Source organism: Neomonachus schauinslandi, chromosome 11, assembly GCF_002201575.2.
Source record: "Neomonachus schauinslandi chromosome 11, ASM220157v2, whole genome shotgun sequence".
NCBI classification, from domain to species: domain Eukaryota; kingdom Metazoa; phylum Chordata; class Mammalia; order Carnivora; family Phocidae; genus Neomonachus; species Neomonachus schauinslandi.
Window position 1 is genome coordinate 62,968,497 of NC_058413.1, and position 23,695 is coordinate 62,992,191.

The 23,695-nt window shown below is 40.2% G+C and overlaps 1 protein-coding gene across 11 annotated transcripts in view; it reads right to left on the reverse strand.

Moving 5' to 3' along the window:
- DLG2 (discs large MAGUK scaffold protein 2) overlaps positions 1-23,695 on the reverse strand; it is a 1,451,407-nt gene that overhangs the window by 42,909 nt on the left and 1,384,803 nt on the right. For all 11 annotated transcript variants that reach the window (XM_021686447.2, XM_021686448.1, XM_021686449.1 and 8 more), the window contains one exon: positions 14,998-15,073. In XM_021686447.2, the coding sequence (XP_021542122.1) occupies positions 14,998-15,073 (76 nt within the window). The remainder of the gene's footprint in view (positions 1-14,997; positions 15,074-23,695) is intronic.

Sequence of the window (23,695 nt, forward strand, 5' to 3'; positions counted from 1 at the left end):
CACACACACACACACACACACACACACACACACACACACACACACACCCTTCCTATTCATGTTAGCTGACACAGCCCAGCAGGTTCATTGTTATTTCTATAGGAGACACCAGGGATCTCAGGGTGAGTCCATCACTGTAACTGATGGTTACTTTAAAGCCAAAGAGAATGCTTCTTGTGCCTAGGGAGGATTTTTTTCCCTCAGCATCCACCAGAAACTCTGCAATCATCCTTAATTCCTTCCTTGTAAATTTCTGTCACTTTTTCTTATTCTTCCTGCCACTGTCCTGGTTCAAGAAGATTTTTTTGCACCTTGTTTGCACATGCCATTCACATAACAATTGTGTTCCACTTGTGAGAAAATGTATTTGCATCACACAGCACAGTGCCAGGAAATTGCATCTAATAACATTATTACTCCTTATCCATTCTCATTGCTGGGGATGAAGAGTGCAAATCCTACTAGGAGATAACCATTTGACAGCAATATCCATTACTTGAAGACTCCAAAGGAGTGGGATACTAATACCTCCTCCATCATGGGCTATTGTGGTTCTAAATGCAACCAGGCATGTATGGGCTTAGCCATGGTAAGTGTTCAAAAAATGGTAATTAATTTTTGTTCTATAAGCATTTATTTTTTTTGCCAAACATTATATTCAGGGCTCCAAAGGCAAAAGTGTCTGGTGCGAAGTAGAAAAAGGCACCCCCTGTGGGAAAAAGAATTGCAAAAGCTCACTTTCTCAGGACGGCTCTTGCTGAATGGTATGTGGGATGTGTTTTGTCCTCCAGGTGTGTCCCCTCTGCAGCAATATGTCTCTACTAAACATTGGGAACACAAAATGTGGGCTCACAGTTTAAGCAAATCATTCCCACACTGTGTTATAATTGCTATGATGGAGGTGTATATAACACGACATTGAGGAGGGAGCGAGGGCCGCTGGGGAAGCTGGAGAAGGCTCAGGGGCACCATCTTAAATGGGATTTAAAGAATGAGTAGGAGACTGCAGGTGGAGCTAGAATAGCAAAGCTCAGTTCAAGCAGAGGAAAGGGCTGTCCAACAGGGGGCGCAAAGCCACCTCTTTTCTCCTCCCCTCTTCCCCAATCCTGCGAAGTTTTCTGGATGGAGTGTAGGATTTAGGGGAGAGGGGGGTTCAGACAAATTGTGGGAAGAGGCAGCTCTGGCCTGCACTGTGAACACCTCAGTTACATATGGTACTACTGGATGAAGTAGTTCAAGAAGTGATCAAGCAGTAAATGACCAGTATAAATTTTTCTACAGAAATCAGATGTAGAGTTCAGAACCATTCTTTTATCACTGAATCAGCAACTTCAAGTACTTGGATTACAAATTTTAAAGAAGAAGAATTTTGCAGCTCACAGAGAAGTTGCAAAATCTACTCATCAAAGTGTCATGCATTTTCATCACAGGGAAGATCCTACTATTAAATGAAAAAAAAAAAGAAAGCTTATTCCTTGGATCTCTCAGCCCACGGTAGATTAAAAATAGCATAATTCATTTTGGATGGGGGCTAGACAGAGGTGCTGCTCCAGGCTCATCTCTGCAGACAGTGCCAGGGGACTACAGCTGAGCATTACATGGTGAGGCGGGCAAGGAAAACTGTCGAGATTGGATTCAGCCACAGAGGGCATCTGTAGTGTGGTAACTGAGCTCCTCATTCATTCAGCAACTCCTAAGGGGTCCGAGCTGGGGGTGGGTAAAAGGTTAGGAGTGAGGGCCAGCCTGGGGCCTCCGCATTGGTTTTGCACTGGGCATCCCGTAGACCAACAGCAGTGTGGGAATTGAGTCTTCACCGATCACCCAGCCCTACAATTCAAAAGAAACTTCCACTATAGCAGGTGCTACCAGGTTTACATATCGGGTGAAGATTTAGTATTACTGGAGCATCACCAATCACATTAACATTGTGATTTTGAATTTTGTTGCTGTAATATAGAAGTACTAAATATATATGGCATTTAATTTGTAAATTTATTTTAACAGGATAGATGATAAGAGCTATAAGCATATGGTATTTGTACTTAATTTTGTTTATATATATTTAGGAAGCATCATCATAAGAAAATTTAGTCAACACTAGGGGAGACCAGAAGGATTATTTCCTTATTTTATTTTATTTAAGATTTATTTATTTATTTTTAGAGTGAGAGTGCAGGGGGAGGGACAGAGGGAGAGAATCTCAAGCAGACTCCCCGCTGAGTGCAGAATATGATGCCAGGCTCAATCTCATGACCCTGAGATCATGACCTGAGCTGAAATCAAGAGTCAGATGCTTAACGGACTGAGCCACTCAGGCAGCCCTGGATTATTTTCTTTAAAAGAGGCTCCTATGTAGTCCTCCCCTAATAGGGTTTTGTCAGGAATAAATGAGAAAAGTCTTGATAGTGTATTTAGCAAAATGCCTGGCTTATACATACTTTCAGTAAATGATAGTTACATTGTTTTCACATTTTAGAAATAGTGATCAAAGTCAAATCCTTTATGTACCAAATGTGTACTTTGTCCTTTATTGAGAAGAGGGTAAACACGGAAGTTCAGTCAGCTCTTGGGGATCAGCTGGGGGAAAGGAGAGCTCTTTACCTTTAGCAAAACCATGGTCTCACTTAGTAGCAATCATAAATTGGTGTATTTCTTTTTTTCTTTTAAAGTGTTTTAAGTATTCTCTACAGCCAATGTGGGGCTTGAACTCACGACCCCAACATCAGGAGTCACATGCTCTTCCCACTAAGCCAGCCAGGTGCCCCCAACACATCTATTTTCTGACTGTAATTTATTGAGCTTGTGCTCCCAGGGTTCCACCTCTATGGGGACCTGCAGGTTTAGGCTTGGGAGGTGCTCACAGAACACCTTCTCCCAAAATGAGGAGTGACAGCTGTGTCATTCACATGGGACATGTGCTCCAAATTCGTTAAGGGTTAATTCTTCGTGACAGGTGGGTACAAGCCAGTTACAGGGAGAAACAGTGGCTTCTTGAGGCCTTCTGGGGAAAATCACCATTCACAGCAAGAAGGCCCAAACACCAGTTTCAACAAGTGGTGACAAATATTCAGACAGTTGTCAAAACATGAAAGGCAAACAGCGCATCTGCAAGCTTTTTGCTTCTTTTCAAGTGAGATGGGCTCTCAGGTACACTGACTCGTACTTGTAAGACATTTGAGACAGCCATGGGGAGAGTTCTCACTTCACCCACATCTCCCAGAACTCTGGAAATGGCAGTACATGTTATCACTACTAACAAGTAAAGGATGCTTCCCATAGCGTCTCCATTGTCACTGATGGATACCCATGGCCCTTGCTGCATGGAAAGAGTTAATTTTCCCTTTTTCCCCTCAATGGACCTCAAGTGCACAGAATGCCATACCTCATAATCCTTAGTCATCATATGCTTTTCATTGTCTCATGCCTTCATGTGAGCTAATGGATTCATGGTGCCTATTACATTATGATAGCTGATGGAGAGAGAGATGAGGAAGGAGCCACACAGGGATTTTTTTCTTGAGAAGTATAATTTTGGTTTGACTTAATATCCTTTATGTCTCTTCAGGTTGGTTTATCTCACACCTTTTTTTTTTTAAGATTTTATTTATTTATTTATCAGAGAGAGGGCACATACAAGCAGGGAGAGTGGCAGGCAGAAGGAGAAATAGGCTCCCTGCTGAGTAGGAAGCCCGATGTGGGACTCGATCCCAGGACCCTGGGATCATGACCTGAGCCGAAGGCAGATGCTTAACCGACTGAGCCACCCTAGTTTATCTCACATCTTAATGAAGCAAGTTCACTGCACCTGTTATTGATCCATTTTACAGAGGAGTAATTGGCCTGCCTTGATGACTTGGCCACTTGCATAGCTCGGACTGCAGGACTGGGTCTCTTGACTGCTGAGAGGAGCAGATTACGTATGGAGAGTGTGAACTACTAAGGAAATCAAAATCTTTCCCAGGCCATTCAGTGTTTGCCAAGAGCAAGGCCAAAGGCTCATGCATCTTTGTTTTTCCCCTGTCCTTAGCACAATGCTGGACATGAAAGACACCTTGCAAGCCTTTGCTGAATAAATGAAATGGTATTCATGTACCTCCAAAGGACAGCCCTTGTCTGTGTAACTGTGGACAGGCCACTCAAGTCTCCAGCCCCTGCCTCCTCATCAGTGAAATGGATAATGTACCAAAGTCCTGTGCCAGTATGAGGACTGATTAACTAATATTCATGAAGAATTTCTTAATCCCCGAAGAGTGGATCCATCACAACCACCTTTCTGCTTTTAACCTGGAAATCAGTCTAAAATTGGTTTCATTTTTTTAAAGTTTATTTTAGCCACAGTTTTATTGATTCTGCCCTGGGTTGGTTTCCAGTTCAATTCAGTGGTTATTTTAGTATCCTGAATAAACTGGCACTGATTTCTAACAAAGTGTGTATCTATGCACTAGAAGGGATGCTCTGGGACGACAGAGGTAGGGCCTTATTCATCCATGTCCCCGCTCCGTGGCCAGAGCAGTATCCTGTATGTAGGGGAAACTCAAAATCTATTTATTGAAGGGAAAGGAAAGTAACACTCAGATTGAGAGAACCTTCCTTTAAAGGCAATAATACATCGTTCAGTTCTCCATTTATAAGCCACAGCAAAATCCATGTGGGCTGCACCTTCTAATTTACATAACTTTTCTCTCAATACATCACCTTCTTTATTCTCACATTATTTAATTTAATAATTATTGATTGAATGCCATGAACTATTTTAGGCCCTAAATAAGTCACATTCCTTGCCTTTAAGGAACTTGCAATCTACTCTCCAGATTTTATTATTACAGCTGAAACATCAGAGTGTCAGAAAGAGAAGGTACTTGTTCCAGATCACATCATTAGAAAAGCTAAATATAGGATCCAGGACAGTTACATTTCAGAGCTTTTTTTTTTTTTTTCTAATGAAAGAGTAAAGTAATTAGGTATTTTTAATAAGTATTAGGAACACAGCAGAAGCTGCTGTTGAAATGTTTCAGACATCACATGATCTGTCATTAAAAAACAATTTACCCACATGTAAACAGTACACAGTTGAAAAGAGGCAAGAAATACATACTGTTTTTGCTTGCTAAGAGTCTGGCTATAATCACCATAGTGAGGAAGTCAGATGACTGGGTAGTCAGTCCTGCATCTTTATCTTTCAGTACTGATGTTTTAGCTTTCAGTGAGTTAAAAACTTCTGCAAAATGAAATACGCAAGCTCTAAGGTGCGACTCTGGGCCTTTTGCCTTAAAGAGTCAGGTTAAAGGAAGCTCTGTAGTGAATCGGAATGTATTCATGATTAACTTTAAAGCAGAAATGGGTTTGAGCCAAATTCTCTGAATAATACTTAACATTCTGAATTAATAGCGGGAAGAAAATTTAACAAAAGCTTAGTGTTCTCATCTGATGAGACTATACTTGTTATTTATATAACCACAAATTATACATCTCCTGTTTATATTACTTTAGCCCTAGTAGCATCACTAATTGAATAGATAGAATTAGCTATGTTAATAACATCTAGAATGAGTTCATACATAAAAAATGCCTTAAAGAATCCATTACTCTATTTTGCTCACCCAATATGACATCATGCAGGGCCCAGCTCTGCCACTTACTAGCTCTACGAGCTTGGGTAAGTTATGTATCCTTTCTAAACTTCAGTTTTCTCATTGAAAAAAAGAGCATATTAAGAATACATACCTCACAGGATTTTTGTAAAACACAAATGAGCAATGCCTATTTAAAAAAACCCTGTAGACAATAAGGCAATTTACAGATGTTCATTCAGTGTACTGAATGAAATGCAGGGGTTCTAGAATTTCCCATAGGTAGCTACACAATATAGCAGAAAACTCAGAAACACTCCTGACTTGCAGGCAGTGGCAGGGCCAGGAGTTTGGGGACTGAGTGAGATCAGTTCTGCTGCCACCTCCCCCTTCCTGCTTAACTTCAAGGTCAGCAAGCACAGAGTCAAAAACACCCATTATGCAGATGGGTGTAGGGCAAAGTTGTGGCAACTCTCCCTTCCTCTCATCTGTGCAAAAGGGGAGTTAGAATCTAAGGAATAGAGTACTTTGAGGAGGTTGCTCATTCTAGCCTTATAAAGGCGGCAAGTTTGAGATATGTGTGCATGTGGGTAGTGGCGGGGGGGGGGCGGTGGGCAGGGGGAAGAGATAGACTAACATTTCTAGGTACTTTATATATATTATATCTTTTAATATAATCTCCAGTTTTACACATGAGGTAATTGAAACTTAGACATATTATGATAACTCTGGCAGAAGTTGGTCAGTCTGATATCAAAGCTTTCCACTATGCTTACGTACCTCAAATTTCCACAAGCTCAAAGAAACCCTTGGGTAGCTTGTTAAAATGTAGCTTTCTTATCCCTATCCCCAGAGGTTCTGATTCCAAAGGATGGGGGTTGAGCCTGGGCACGTTCATTTTCAATAGGAGTCTCAGCTAATGTTGATGTAGGTGGTCCATTTTCTGGTCTCTTCTTTCCTCTCTATAGCTACTCTATGGTCCTAGGATGGCCTTCTTCATGTCTCACCTGCATTATCAAAATGGACTCCTGCTTTCTAGGGTTGCCTTCTTTTGGATTGATTCTACACAGCAGATCTGGAATCAGTAGCTTCTTTGAGGAGAAATGTTGCTTTCCTGATGCCCCACAGAGTGGGGCAATATGGTGTTCCTTCACTCTCCTTCCCTAAATCTCTGACTTACTCTTGGACATTTGAGCTCTTCATGGGGCTCCAGCCATCCAAAGACTAGCGCTTATTAAGGAGCTTTCTTTTGAGGGTGGTAATGACCTTTCCCTTGAAACTCAAATGTCACTTTGAAGTTGTTACAAAAGCAATCCTCATAACTCATCCCGGTGAAGCAAACATAATTCCTACTTGCTAACAAAACACTGCCAAGTCACTTTTTTGATAAACGATATAATGGTAGGCTCTGCTACCAACTCTCTGTGTCTCCCGGAAAAATGATTCTCAGTGACTTTATCTGTAAATGACATAGTAGGAATCAATGGTCATATGGAAACTTCCAAGAATGTATGAAGTAGAACTGAGCTTTCTCAGTGCTAGCTCCATTTGATTCAGGGAGGCTGCCATGATCCTATCACCATAGCTCCATCTCTGTCCCATGCCCTCTTTCACAGTCAATATCCCCTCTTAAAGGGAGCTCGAGGCTTTGGAAAAGGAAACAGAATAATATTAGGAACCACTAGGTCAGATGTCCAAGGATGACAGTCCTCTCTGATCTCTTTAGCAATTGTTTCCTCTTTTTCTTTTCTTTTGCCATTGTTTCAAGTTCAGATTTTCAAAATCTCACACCCAGAATACTGGAGTAGCTTTCTCAAACATCTCCCACTGCCAGTCTTTCTCCCCTCCAATCATTCCTTCCCACAGTTACCCAGATTGATTTCTTGGAAATCTACTTCTGATCATTCACTTTCCTTTCCTCCAAGAAGGGAGGACTGAGCAGACAGAATGTTTCTGGTGGACACTATGCTAGGTGCTAGCAGCACAAAGATGAGTAAGTCTGGACCTTTGCCAGGGAATGACATTTGGGCAGCAACCAAGTACATTCAGGGTACAAGCCCAGGGGAAATCACTAGGTTGGGTTCAACCATTAAAATTCTCTGTCTACAGGATAAAGTCCAAGTTTCCTAGAAAATTTAAGGCACCAGAACTGATTTGAGTATAACTTTCCACTTCTGAGTCCTTTTATTCCTCTTCATAAATTGCTGCTTACAATGAAAGTAAACAATGTTTTCCCTCCTAAGTATCCTGTATCCTATTCCTACCCCCCTGTCTGCCCCTTTGCAAATTTTACCAATCCTCTAAGGTCTCCCCGCCCCCTCTACCCCCCAAATTCAAAATCTGCCAGCTTCCAAGCCAGAATCTCCTCCTCTGAACTTCAGAGCAAGTTTCTTGTCCCTCTTGTTTACTATTAATCACTTGCTCCCTGTGGGGACTCCTTCTCTCCCCCAGTATCCCTGCTTCTTCAGGGCAGGGACCATGTCTTATTTGGCTTGGTCCACATTGCCTGGCAAGCTGCTTGTACTGGCATCTAATAAAAGTTTACTGAATGACTGAATGAACACATTTGCCAAGACTTGTCCCTCTGGCAGGCCACAATTAGAGGAAGTGTGCAGCCCCAAGCTCACTTCGGAGAAGTTCCCATCCAGAAACACGTACATCATCTGGGAAAGCAGCTTCTGCCTTTCAGGATTTAAGCTTATGTCCAAGTCAGTTTTTGACAAAGCTAAATAAACCCAATTCAGTATACTTCTTCATTTTTCTTAAAATGCACCAAGTGACATGGTTTTACTAGGAAGAGGGCATGCTATAGTAAACAGATTATGGACTTTGGAATCAGTCAGACATGGGTTCAGATTTCTTTGCCTTAGTTTCTTCCTTCCTTTTTTTTTTTTTAAAGATTTTATTTATTTATTTATTTATTTATTTATTTATTTATTTATTTGAGAGAGAGAGAGAGACAGAGAGCGAGTGCATGTGAGCAGGGGAGAGTTGCAGAGGGGGAAGGAGAGGCGGGGGGTGGGCAGAAAGAATCTCAGGCAGAGTCTGTGCTGAGCATGGAGCCCAATACAGGGCTCGATCTTGATCTCACAACCCCGAGATCATGACTTGAGCTGAAACCGAGTCAGAGGCTTAACTGACTGAACCACTCAGGCGTCCCAATCTTGGGTTTCTTTAAATCTGTAAAAAGGGAACAAATAATTTCCCTTCACATTTTGTTGGGGTGATTAAAAGATTACATGAGCTGAGTTTTTGCAATGGACATTTTTACTACTGGAATAACATCTATCATCTCTGTTTTGTACCAGCCTGTGACTAAATAGCACTACTTATTTACTTACAACCTCCTTTACTTTGGAAAGGATTTGCAGCGCAAAGGAGACACACATTGCACATGGCTGGCATTTAGTAAGGCTATTGATACTCTTTTTTTTTTTAAAGATTTTATTTATTTATTTGAGAGAGAGAGAATGAGAGAGAGCATGAGAGGGAGGAGGGTCAAAGGGAGAAGCAGACTCCCTGCCGAGCAGGGAGCCTGATGCGGGACTCGATCCTGGGACTCCAGGATCATGACCTGAGCCGAAGGCAGTCGCTTAACCAACTGAGCCACCCAGGCGCCCGATACTCTTTCAAATATATAATTCCCTTCCTTAAATTATAGAAATTTTTAAATAAAATGAAACAAAATTTAGCATAAATCACTAAATAATCATTGATTTTTCAATGGAGAACAGCTTGATTGTGAAGATCATATTATTTCCTAAATGTCTTAATAAGTAACAGAGTGGCTGGTTATGAAATTGATGAAAAAAGTTAAAAGACCAATGAAAGAAAGTAAGGGAGTGATTAAGTTTTTACCAGAGGCTAGTTTGAGTAGAGACTCATTAGGAATTTAACTGACATTCTCAGGCAAGCCTGCCTGCATTGGGATCTGGGAAACTGAGATAGTTCTCAAGGAGACCCATCCAAACAGATGGCCACTTTGTTAGCTTAGGGGTCTGGGTAGGCTGGAATGATGTGGGTTACTGACACAATTGTCCACTTGTCTTTGCATGTGTAGACACAAACTTTGTGCAGGCACACGGAGTGGACTGAAAGCCTGGGCACTTCATTTGTAGCAAATGAGCACTTTCAATGGAGAGCCTCCGATTTCTTCCTGGATGTTCTCAAAATTCAGTGAGCTTCCCGCTCAAACCAGGCTTTCCATACAAGCTGCCTGACCTTCCAGACCTTCCTGGTCAGCCCCATTTGCCACATCTACCACTGCACCAACCACACCATCCATCTGGTGTCCCTGATCTGTTTGGCCTCACTTTAACATGCCTACAGTTTCCACCTTCATGTTCATGCTGTATTCTATGTGTGGCACACTCCTACTCAGACTTCAAGATCTTGTTCGAGTACCACCTTCTTTTGGAAGCTTTCTCTCTTACCCAAGGCATGATTAGTAACTGTCATTCTGACTTTCAAAAAAATATAGTGTGAAGAAATGGACATTCTGCTATCAAAATGTTCTGAATGCAAACCTGACACTTGTACCTGTTAGCTGTGTGATCTTAGGTAAACTAGCTCATCTTCTTGAGGCACAGTCTCCAGATACTTCAAATAAAGACTGTTAATTCCCTAAATTTCTGAGAATCATCAGCGATACTGTATTGCCAGCTTTCTTATATTTCTCTTTGTGAGCTCCTTGAAATGAGAGACCTTGCCTTTTTTACTTACTTATTTATTTATTTATTTATTTATTTTATTCTTATGTTAATCCCCATACATTACATCATTAGTTTTAGATGAAGTGTTCCATGATTCATTGTTTGTGCATAACACCCAGTGCTCCATGCAGAATGTGCCCTCCTCAATACCCACCACCAGGCTAACCCATCCTCCCACCCCCCTCCCCTCTAGAACCCTGTTTGTTTTTCAGAGTCCATCGTCTCTCATGGTTCGTCTACCCCTCTGATTTCCCCCGCTTCATTCTTCCCCTCCCGCTACCTTCTTCTTCTTCTTCTTTTTTTCTTAACATATATTGCATTATTTGTTTCAGAGGTACAGATCTGAGATTCAACAGTCTTGCAAAATTCACAGCGCTTACCAGAGCACATACCCTCCCCAGTGTCTATCACCCAGTCACCCCATCCCTCCCACCCCACCCCCCACTCCAGCAACCCTCAGTTTCTTTCCTGAGATTAAGAATTCCTCATACCAGTGAGATCATATGATACATGTCTTTCTCTGTTTGACTTATTTCACTCAACATAATACCCTCCAGTTCCATCCACGTCCTTGCAAATGCCTTGCCTTTTTAATTAAACAGGCTGTACTTTTTACTTTGTTCCTACAAATCACCTAGCACAATACCTGCTGTTTCACAGCATTCAGTATTTTTAAATCAATGGATAGTTCTGGAAAAATAACTCAAGCACTGATAAGTCAATCAAAGTCTAAGTTCTTCTATGAAGTGCTCTCTGGCCATTCCTATACCCATTAATTTGAATTCTCATAGCTCTTATACATATTTCTATTAAGGCCATTGCCACAACCTGCTTTATCCATGTGAACTGACTTTAAGCTTCTCCAGGGCAGCAACCATGGCTTCCCTTTGAACTCATGTTTCACAATGTGTAAATGCCAGCTAATGATAGGGTCCTTTCAAATATCCCCTTCTCTTTCTCATTCCAAGTAGTTTTCTTCTTCAGTTTTTTTTTTTAAAGATTTTATTTATTTACTGAGAGAGAGAGAGATCACAAGCAGGGAGAGTGGCAGAGGGAGAGGGAGAAGCAGGCTCCCCGCTGAGCAGGAAGCCCGATGCGGGGCTCGATCCCAGGACCCTGAGTAGAAGGCAGACACTTAACTGACGGAGCCATCCAGATGCCCCTTCTTCTTCAGTTTATGTTGAGTTTATCCCTAGATCCCAGACTGAGGCTTTTGTGACAATAACTAAGTTCTATAGTCCGTGTCCTTGGCTCAAGGTGAGTGGCTTTTCCTGACCCAACTTCTCAGCTCTCCCCATAGTGGGTCTCTCTCTTTCTTCAGCACACTTTCTCTTAATCGTCTTTTACTTTCTACCTTAGGCAAGAGTCTTCTCATTGATGGACTGTTCTCATGGGGATTTGGAAAACTTTGATTTATTATTTCTTAATTCACAGGCTCATGGAGAATTACTGCTGGAAGGCATCTTAAAAATCATTGAACCTATGGACTTCAAAAAGAGAACAATTCTCAATGTTGTGCTAGGGATGAATATTCATCATGGCAGTTTTTTTTCCTCCTGCTGAGGTCATACATGGTCTCAGAATAATTTTCAACAAAATATTCCAGGTAGAAATTATCAATCCACAAGAAACTATCAATCCATAATCACGATCAATCCACCATATAGGAAGTGAAACTTGCCTGACATCCTGGATGTAGTTCAAAGCTATTATTTTGCCAATGAGGCCCAAAGAGCAGTGGTGACTTAATAATGAACTCAAACTAGAACCCAAGTCACTTGACCCTCATGACTGTTGGTCCAGGGTTTCCCTTTCCACATGGTCACTGGTTCCCCTTCAATAGTCATTTAAGTCCTAGAATTTATATTCTGTTTTTTGCATTACCTAATAGTATTTGACAATATGATTAAAAAGCCTAATACACATGTCTTAGCCTTATCAAAAAGACATCGGAGCTCTCATAGATGTTATAAGCTCTTGAAGAGAGGGGCCTTTGTTACACTTTGCATCTTTCACAAGTTCTAGCCCTGTGTCTGGCACATAGTAGGTATTCAACAAAAATTCTCTGATATATATTCAACCATATATGTGGAACAAAGAGGAGCTCTATCCTTAAATTCTCACTAAGAAGGAGTGAAAAATCCTGCTCTCTTATTTATAAATAGTATTTATTTGAAAGGACTCCATGCATGATGACACATACCCTCACTTTTTTTTTTTTTAAGAGGGACACCTTATGTTTAAATAAATTCCTGTTTCACCCGAATGTTTTACGGTAAAGTAAATGTTATGTCATTGATTGTGCCGCCCTGTGACACTTCTACTTCAAAATATGAAGAGGCAGTGTTGTGATTTGGGCTCAAAAGTCCTGAGAAATGATAGCCTTTCTTCTTTTTGTTTTTCATGGTGACATCTATTGACCATAACCTAAGGTTCTGTGTGATGCTCACAAGCCAGAATTGTTAGGACAGAAAGATAAAGGAAAGGAAATGAAGAAAAAGAGCATAGGAAGAAAGAAGGGTAGGTAGGGGGCAGTATTTTACAGTACAGCAATGAGAGACTTGTTTTATCACCTACAAATAGATTTTAAAAGCTGCACAAGCCACAGCTGACATCATACTTAATGGAGAAAGAGTGAATGCTTTCCCCTTAAGGTCAGCAACAAGGCAAGGATGGCTGCCCTTGCCACTTCTATCCAATATTGATCGGGAGGTTCTAGCCAGGGCAATCAGGCATGACAAAGAAATAAAAGTCATCCAGATTGAAAAGAAAGAAGTAAAACTCTCTTTTCACACATGATGACCTTATATGTAGAAAGTGCTAAGGAATCTACCAAAAAAATTTATCAGAACTAATAAATAGGTTCAGCAAGGTAGGAGGATATGATTGATATGTAAACTAATTACATTTCTATATACTTGAAATGAACAAAACAAAAATGAAACTGAAAAGATAATTCACATGTAAAAAAAAGAAGAAATTGGAATCCTACCTCATATCATATACAAAAAACTAACTCAAAATGGATCAAACACCTAAATGTAAGAGCTAAAACTATAAAATTCTTAGAAGAATATATGGATGTAAATCTTCATGACCTTGGATTAGGTAATGGTGTCTTTTATATGACACCAAAAACACAAGTAACAAAAGAAAAAATAGGTAAATTGGACTTTATCAAAATTAAACACCTTTGTTCACAAAGGGACACTAGCAAGAGAGTAAAAAGACAACCTACAGAATCAGAGGAAATAATCAGAAAGCATACATTTGATGAGATTGATTTCCAGAATATACAAAGAATTTCTACAACTCAACAACAACAAAAAAGCCCAATTTAAAAATGAGCAAATGATCTGAATAGACATTTCTCCAAAGAGGGTATAGAAATGGCCAAGTAACACATGAAAAAATGCTCAACACCAATAGTCATTAGGGGAATGCAAATTGCAAATACAATGAGATACCACTTCAGACCAAAAAAGCAGAAAGACCTATAACAAGTGTTGGTGAGAATGTGGAGACACTGGAGCCCTCATACACTGATGGTGGGAATATAAACAAGTACAACCACCTTGGAAAAACAGTCTGGAAGTTCCTCAAAACATTAAACATAGAGTTATCATAACACCCAGAAATTCTACTCCTAGGTATACACCCAGTGGAAGTAAGAACACTTGTCCACACAAAAATGTATACACAAATGTTCACTGCAGCATTATCCATAATAGCCAAAGAGTGGAAAGAACCCAGATGTCTATCAACTGATAAATGGATAAATTAAATGAGATGTATCCTTACAATGGTATATTATTTGGCAAGGAAAAGAAATAAAGTACTTATACATGCCACAATATCTGTGCATGAGAACATTATGTGAAGTGAAAGGAGCAGACACAAAAGACCACATAGTATATAATTCCATTTATATAAAATATCCAGAATAGGCAAATCTATAGGCAAAATAGATTAGTGTTTGCTTAGGGCTGGGTAGGGTGGAGGGTGGGGGTGAGGTCGGGGGGCAATGGGAAGTGACAGCTACAGGGTTTCTTTATGGGGTGATCAAATGTTCTCAAACTGATTGTATGGATGGCTGTCTAACTAAATATACTAAAAACCTCTGGATGGTATACTTTAAATTAGTGAATTGTATGGTATGTGAATTTTATCTTGTTAAAGCTGTTATTAAAATAGATACATGTGCACATAATACTTTAATTTTGGTGATTCAATTTCACTTGTTAATTCTCTTCTATGTCTGTCACAACAATCCATGTATTCACTTAGATGATCCATATATATATATTTCCATGACCACTGTCTTAGCTTTATAATATGTAATAGTCTACACATATTTGTGAAGAGCAGGTAGGTATCTTTTATGAAATCCATCCTTTTGAACATTTAATTTAAAAGAAAAAATTAAAGAAATGAAAACACTAACCTATCTTTTTCTTCTTCAGTGTAATCACTACATCACCTTCATCAACACATCATTTCCACGGACCACTGTCAGCTTTAGCCCCAGTATTTAATATATTTACCACACATCTACTTCATCAGAGAATACATTATTACTTTCAGCAGTACACTTATAATAGTACTCTACTGTCTGGTAGCTCCATAATTTCTTTGTTACTGAAAGCCTAAATGTTAATTATAGTTAAACCTATGGCAGCTGAGAGAACTTAATATTTCGATTATTTTGTACCTACCCCTTTTGAATCAATCACTCCAGGTTTCGCATTAAACTTCACTGTCTTCAACCGGGCACGCTCCTTTCTTTCCACCCTAAAGAAAATTGAAAATAAAGAGCTGATCGCATGGCAAGGCATTTATGAGTAAGTTTCTTACTAAATAAAGAATACCTCTTCATATCCTACAGCTCAAATACAATGTGTTCTAAAGAATTCCCATTCCTTTGTTTGGTAAAAAAAAGTCTTGGTATATTGTCTCTAAGAGGCTAACACATCCCTTGAAACTTCTGTGTGATGGGTACTGAGAGTCACAGTGATTGGAAGAAACAAAGAGGGAGAAAAACTATTTGTTACTTAAATGCCTGAATAAATCAATCAAAAATCTATTAAAAGAAATCACAATCCACAGAGATGAACACCTAAAGTGAAGACTAAATAAACTTCTTTCTTCTCCTCTGCTCCCCTCTGCACACCTCATCTCTCCTACTCTTTTCTTTTGGTTTCCTTTTTCTTCCCTTCCCTTTAGAAACACAAGGGTATTTACCTTCACCTCAAAACCAAATATGTTATAGGTAATCTTGAATTTTTTCCTTTTCCCCAGTGCTGTTCTCCTGTCATCTCTGCAGATTTCATCATTGTACCTGACACTTCATTCATTCATCAAACACTCATCGAGTGCCTACCATGTATCAAGCAAGGAGCTGGTGAACAAAGAAAAAAATTAAAAAGCATGACTGCAATAAACATCCAGGAATGTGCTCCTGGTAGGAACAAAGACATAAAGAGACTGATAATGCTGCATGGTAAGACTGTTGACAGCAATGAGGCAGGGGAGGGGGGGAAGAAGGAGGGATAGAGGAGGCATCTATCTCACTGAAGGGTGAGAAGGAGGGATAGAAAGCATTGGGGTGAGCTTCTTGGAGGAGGTATCAATTTATGTGAAACTTGAAAGACAAGAAAGAACTTGTCACCAGGAAAAGTCCAGGGAGAATTTCCCAGACAGGAGCAATGACACATACCATGACCCAAGGATATAAGCAAGCTAAAGATTGTGGGAAGATTCTGGTATAGGGAATATACAGGAGGGGATGTGAGACAGTGAGGTGGTGGGGCCTCCTTATAAAAGATATCCATCCACACTAAGGACTTAGGCTTTTTCCTTGGGGAATCCTCATGAGTTACGAGAGGATATAAAGCAGAGAAGCGCTCAAACAGATGAGCATAGAATAAATGACCGTGGCAGAGGAGGATAGGCTGGAGGAGAGAAGGGACAGTGGGAAGCAGGAGGCCTGTTAAGAAGTCATTGCCACAATCCAGGCAAGAAATGATAATGAGGTGGAAGGAAGGAAAGTGTTTGAGAAACAGTAGTAAAGTAAAATTGGTAAGACTTGTGCCTCTTCGAAGGATGCGGTTAAAGAAGAGGTAAAGAGAAGCTAAGTATCTCCTTGTTTTTTTGTTTGTTTGTTTGAGCCTCTCCAGTTAGACATGATCACTCCTTCCTTTAAGACACTACAGTACTTATTTGTATCTTCATGTTGGTATTATCTCATTTCCTTGTGTTTGTTTTCCCAGAGCACATACAAAGCTGTATGTTCCTTGAGGGCAAACCCACATGTCACTCTGCAGCATCCTGCAGCAAATCCTCAATAAACCACTGTGAACTCAAATAATCTTCCATGAGTTGTTTTGACTTGACTGTTTAAATATGGCCAACTCTAATTTCAAAAATGGGGAAAGAAAAGAGAGAGAGAAGAAAACCCCCGAATCTACAGAAATTAATGGTTTATAAAATCTAAGCTATTCATAGATCAATAATTAACAACATATTGCTTTTTAACTGAGAGCTCTTTTGTGTTCCCAGTTGAAACACAGTGCAGATCGGGGTTTCTATAGTTACAGAAACAGTTTCAGAATATATTTCAGTGTGAGAGGAGAATATTTGAGTGCAAACAGCTGAACAAAAATTTTCATATCTAACCTCAGATATTAAAGCAATATGTTCCACTGAGAGTTTCTACATACAACAGTTAGGAAGAGCACAAGGAAGACTTCAGAAAAGGTAAGCTGCCAAGTGGAAAGATGCTCACTCAGAAAATGCCTGTTCTGAGCAACTTCAGCTTTTCTCGGTTTTAATCCAAGTGCAAATGTTAATTCATATTCATCTCTTCGGATCCTTCTAAAACTGTTCTGGCCCTGACTTTATCCTGGCTTCTTTGCATTAACCAGGATAATTATGGGAAACACTAGTACATTAGATGATGCCAAAATGACAGGCAGAGGATCCATGGTTATTTGATCAGGCTATGCAAAAAATTCTACACACCCACAGAACTCACAGAGCTCCAAACATATACTAGGCTCAAGTCAGGATTCTAACTGTTTGGACAGAGCATTCTAATTTTTACCCCCTGGTTCCCAAGCTCACCCTTTTCAGATTTCTTAAGAAATGTCCCTATTAGGCTATCTTTAGTGATTCATTGCTTAGATCTTAAGAGGGTTTCAAAGAATGTTAAGTCAGATAGACACACACACACACACACACGTGCACCTATTATTTGCTATGGTTCATTAATCTTCAAACAGGCAATAGAAAAAAATCCACAATTTTTAAAATGTTACTGTAGGTGGCATGGTTTTGGCTCACTCATGAAGGAAGTCGGAAAGTTTTGCTTTCTCTTGGGGTTGGACGTTTCATTAATGATAATGATGATAATATAAGTGTTGGCTCAAGTTTTAACATAAAATTATTATTGAAAAATTCCTTTACATTTATAGCCTCTTATTTGGTTCTCACAATAACCAAATGATGTAGGTATTATTGACCCCATTTTATGGCTGGGAAAGCTGAGACATGAAACTTGCCAAGTTTAAAAAGTGGTAGAAACAGGGCCTGAACACATATCTGCTAAAAGCTAACTTGAGTGTCTGTTCACATCTACTCAGCTTGGGAAATAGCATTCAGGATCTTCCTTGTCTCTCTTCTGCAATGGGAATTCTCAACACAAATGAGATTTTGGATGAGTCATACACAGTTTTAGGGCCAATACAGTTCTTCAGAAATCTGTATTAAGTTTTTCACAAATGATAACCAACCTTCTTCATTGCATCCCCATATCCCAAATGTCCTGAATTAAATAAACCATAACCAAATGCAAGTATATAATCACTTACATAACACCATACCATAATAGGCTGGGCTTTAAAAAAAATTTTTTAAGAGTGTGAGAACTGCGGAGAGGGGAGAGGGGCAGAGGGGAGAGGAAGAGAGAGAGAATCCTAAGCAGATTCCACATCCGGTGTGGAGCCCAATGCAGGACTTCATCTCATGACCCTGACATCATGACCTGAGCTGAAATCAAGAGTCAGACGCTTAACAGACTGAGCCAGCCAGGCACCCCTGGGCTTTAAAATTTAGAATAAATTTTAATACTGAAATTTAGGTTAGTTAAATGACTATATGCAGCACTATAAATATTGAATTATATCATAAATATTGAATTAATTTCTCTTCTTGGCAGTCTTTTTGTATTCACTGTAGCCCCATCATAGTTTTGCTTTCCCAACACAGAGGCCCACATTGATTCCCTCTCTCAGTGGTAGGTGGCTATAGCTTACGTTTTCTCCTACCTACCTCAGCCCCTTCCTCTCTTCCTTCTTGGGATGCAGGTGGATGATTTATTGCTCAAATGAGAGGTAGGGCTGGGAAATAGGGCTCTAAATAATGGTGTGTTATTTCAAGCACTAAAAGCTCAAATATGAAGAAAGGAAAACACCCATTATTTGAATGTGTACAAGGTATTTGATGTTGTACTAAGCACTCTGCCTATATTATCCATAACTGCACAACGATCCAGGACTTAAGATGGAGCTGGGCATATAGTAGGTTCTTAATGAATCTTTGTTGAATAAATGAACAAATGAATGAACAAATGCATGAATAAACCCTCAAGGAGCGTTGTGGGCCTGGATGTGAAAATTGAGGCTCAAGAGTTAAGTGACTTACCCTCAAACAGTGTTTTTAATAAAAAATTACTTACCAATTCATTACTTTTTCACTTGGTAAGAATTTACGTCAAGTTTAGCATCACCTTCTCTAATTATGTTACTAAGTAGGGCTCCTTTGGCAGAAATAGATGATATTAAAGCCTTACCTAAGGAAATGGTGGGCCACCTGTATAGAAAGACTGAATCGAAATGAGAAGTACTGCCTTACTTCTCTCACACTCAAGAGGCAAGCAATTAATTAGATTGTTTAAGCAGAAATAATCCTCTCCACCCTAGTTTGGTCACTGACCAAAATACTGAAAATGTAAACTGAATGGCAAAATCTGTGCAATCACTTCTGACAGCTAGCATCTCCAGGGAGTACCAAATGGTCATGCTTCAATGAGCCCAACTGTCTTCCTCTGCCCTCTCACCCATTCCCCATCTGGCATTTTCAGGTTCTGGCCAAACACATAATGAGGTCAGGCTTGGAGCACTGGATGGTGGGAGCATCATTTGGTGCTGGGTATTCCTGTGCCCATGCTCTATGAGGATGGAAACGCCATCCATGTGACTGGCCACAAGCTCTCTGTGAAGGTTAGGTGAGTAAACCTTAATGCAATGCTAGCTACAAACCTGTCATCTGAGAGCCCAGGTGACCATCACTATGGGGCAATGAATAAAGACTCAGATTAAAAGACTGTGGAACAAATCATATCCTGGCCACTCACAAAAACTACGTAGTCTCAGGAAACAGTGATTCTATGCTAAGAGGCCAGGCTTTGCAAACCCAGACTTGTTTGAATCCTGCATCTGCCACTTGTTGGCTCTGTGACTTAGGGCAGTTCATTCAACCTTTTAGGACCTCAGGATTTATGTTGGTAAACTTAGAGTACTGACATAGGCTTCAGAAAATTACAATGAATGTTAAGTAAGATAATACAAAATTGTTTAGCCCAGTGTCTGCTACATATTAAGAACTCCTAATTGACAATTCTAGTATACTCTTGGTATAGTGGAAAGCCATGTGGTCTTGCCATCAGAGAGACTTGGGGTCAGCCAGTGGTTGGTTGTGCATCCTCAGGCAAGTTACTTGACTTCTTGGACCGTCAGTTTCCCTTTGAGGTTTTTGTGAAGATGAAATGAAGTTGTGTATTTAAAAGCACTTGGCACCATACGTGGTTGGTGCTATCATCAGATGGAATTCATCCCTCTATCTGCTGTCCTTTCACCTCCCTTGACCCCTGCTATGGACTGAATGTGTTGGCCCTCATGAATGGGATTAGTGTCCTTATAAGAAGAGGCATGAGAAATGATCTCTCTTTCAGCCGTGTGAGGGTACAGCAAGAAAGCTCTCCATGAACCAGGAAGAGGGCCCTTACTGGGAACCCAAATGACCAGTGCCTTGAATTTGGACTCTCTAGCCCTTCAGAACTCTGAGAGATGGATGTCTGTTGTTAAAACACCCAGTCTATGGTATTTTGTGATGACAGCCCAAGCTGACTAGGATAGTACCTTTATTTACAAAGAGCCCCCATTAACCTAATCACAGTGTGGCTGTGCCTTAGTCACATGTTTAGTCCCATAAGCATGTGATTCCAGTTGGGCTCCAGTGACCCAGTGACAGTGCTTGGCACACAGACACTGCCAAAACAATGCTTGCTCATTTAAATTTTGTCAAGTCTTATTTTTGTAACTCAGGCAGGAAGGATTGAATATAAGTTGAGAGTATCAATTCCGTTGGGGTGTCTGGGTGGCTCAGTCGGTTAAGCATCCAGTTCCTTTTTTTTTTTTTTTAAGATTTTATTTATTTATTTTCAGAATGAGAGAGAGAGAGAGAGAGAGAATGAGCAGGGGGAGTAGAGGCAGGCAGAAGGAGAAGCAGGCTCCCCACTGAGCAGGGAGCCTGATGTGGGACTCTATCCCAGGACCCTGGGATCATGACCTGAGCTGAAGGCAGATGCTTAACTACTGAGCCACCCAGGCATCCCTAAACATCCAACTCTTGATTTTGGCTCAGGTCATGATCTCAGGGTTATGAGATGGAGCCCCATGTCAGGCTCCATGCTGGGTGTGGAGCCTGCTTAAGATTCTTTCTCTCCCTCTCCTGCTGTCCCTCCCCCCTCCCTCTTTCTCCCCCCTTAATTAAAACAAGTAAAAGAAAAAAAGAGTATCAATTCTGTAGCCTGGATTCAAATCCTGGTTCTGCCACTTACTAGTTGGGCAATTTCAGGCAATTTAATTAACCCCTCTATGCCTCAACCTCCTGATTTGTAAAATGGGCATAATAATATAACATCTCTTAAAGGGTTGTAATGTGGTTCAAATGAGTTCATTGTAGGCCATTTGGATGTCTTCTTTGGAAAAATGTCTGTTCATGTCTTCTGTCCATTTCTTGATTGGATCATTTGTTCTTTGGATGTTGAGTTTAATAAGTTCTTTATAGATTTTGGATATTAGCCCTTTATCTGATATGTCATTTGCAAATACCTTCTCCCATTCTGTCAGTTGTCTTTTGGTTTTGTTGACTGTTTCTTTTGCTGTGCAAAAGCTTTTTATCTTAATGAAGTCCCAACAGTTCACAGACACATGAAAAAGTGCTCAATATCGCTCGGCATCAGGGAAATCCAAATCAAAACCTCAATGAGATACCACCTCATGTCAGTCAGAAAGGCTAAAATTAACAAGTCAGGAAATGACAGATGTTGGTGGGGATACAGAGAAAGGGGAACCCTCCTACACTGTTGGTGGGAATGCAAGCTGGTGCAGCCACTCTGGAAAACAGTATGGAGGTTCCTCAAGAAGTTGAAAATAGAGCTACCATATGACCCAGGAATTGCACTACTGGGTATTTACCCCAAAGATACCAATGTAGTGATCCGAAGGGGTATGTGCACCCCGATGTTTATAGCAGCAATGTCCATGATAGCCAAACTATGGAAAGAGCCAAGATGTCCATCGACAGATGAATGGATAAGGATGATGTGGTATATATATACAATGGAATATATGCAGCCATCAAAAGGAATGAAATCTTGCTATTTGCAATGACGTGGATGGAACTGCAGGGTATTATGCAGAGCGAAATAAGTCAATCAGAGAACGACATGTATCATATGATCTCACTGATATGAGGAATTCTTAATCTCAGGAAACAAACTGAGGGTTGCTGGAGTGGTGGGGGGTGGGAGGGATAGGGTGGCTGGGTGATAGACATTGGGGAGGGTATGTGCTATGGTGAGCGCTGTGAGTTGTGTAAGACTGTTGAATCACAGACCTGTACCTCTGAAACAAATAATACAGTATATGTTAAAGAAAAAAAAAAAAAGAAGAAGATAGCAGGAAGGGAAAAATGAAGGGGGGGAAATCGGAGGGGGAGACGAACCATGAGAGACTATGGACTCTGAGAAACAAACTGAGGGTTCTAGAGGGGAGGGGGGTGGGGGGATGGGTTAGCCTGGTGATGGGTATTAAAGAGGGCGCATACTGAGTGGAGCACTGGTTGTTATACGCAAACAATGAATCATGGAACACTACATCAAAAACTAATGATGTGGGACGCCTGGGTGGCTCAGTCGGTTAAGCGTCTGCCTTCGGCTCGGGTCGTGATCCCAGGGTCATGGGATGGAGTCCTGCATCAGGCTCCCTGCTCTGCGGGGAGCCTGCTTCTCCCTCTGCCTCTGTCTCTCACGAATAAATAAATAAAATCTTAAAAAAAAAAAAACTAATGATGTAATGTATGGTGATTAACATAACATAATAAAAAAGAAAAAAGAAAAAAAAATAAATGAGTTCATTGTAAAGGGCTTAGAACAGCATCTAGCATGCTCTAGGAGTGTTTTGTTAAGTAAAATTTCTTCACCATCTTCAAAAAAAAGGAAGAGGATGGAAATAATTTTCATACTCTCCACCTTGATTTCATTGGGATGATTAAATGGAATCATCAATAGAGAAACATTTTTGTAAGGGGTCAAGTCATGCCCTGATGTTATCCATTATGAGAATTTCCCAGGCCAGCTCTACTAGCTGAACTGTACTCAGAAAAGGGGCTAGCAAGGAATTAAACACTGAAAAATTTAACCCCAGTCTAAAAGTAAATCATATTTGTACCAGCTCCCACTTATTCTGAGCTAGAGTTGTAAGATGCTAAATGTAGTGTAAAATGAGAAAGACTTGCAATAAGAACTCTTTGTGGGGTAGGATTATAAATGATTTTTATTTCTTTTTTACACTTTTCAAAAATTTCCCACTTTCCTACAATGAAATGTGTTATTTTATAAACATATAAAACAATAATAGCATTTTTTGAAAGGATTAATATTCTAAGGAGAAAAGTTGACAGAAACTCATTTATAGTCATAAACACACATACACACACAGAGGGGGAAGCTACTATAACATTCATGAGATAGAATGCAAATAAATATCAACATTAGAGTCACTAGACAAACTTCTTTTTCAGGCTAGCTGTAGTATGGTTGTTAAGATGGTTTTTATCCAAAATAGGAAAGATAGCCAACTTAAGAATGACCACCAGCAGGTGGAAAATTGCCTCAAGAGGAATAGCACTGAGAATGTTCCTTGGGGGGAAAGTGAAGTATAACTGAACAAATGAAGGGCTATTGACAAAGCTGGTTAGAATCACAGAACCTCTGGGTTGGAAAGGGCCTGAAAAATTGTATAGTTCAACTCTCTATTCAAAGCTTGAATCCCTTTTATTGTATTTCCTGAC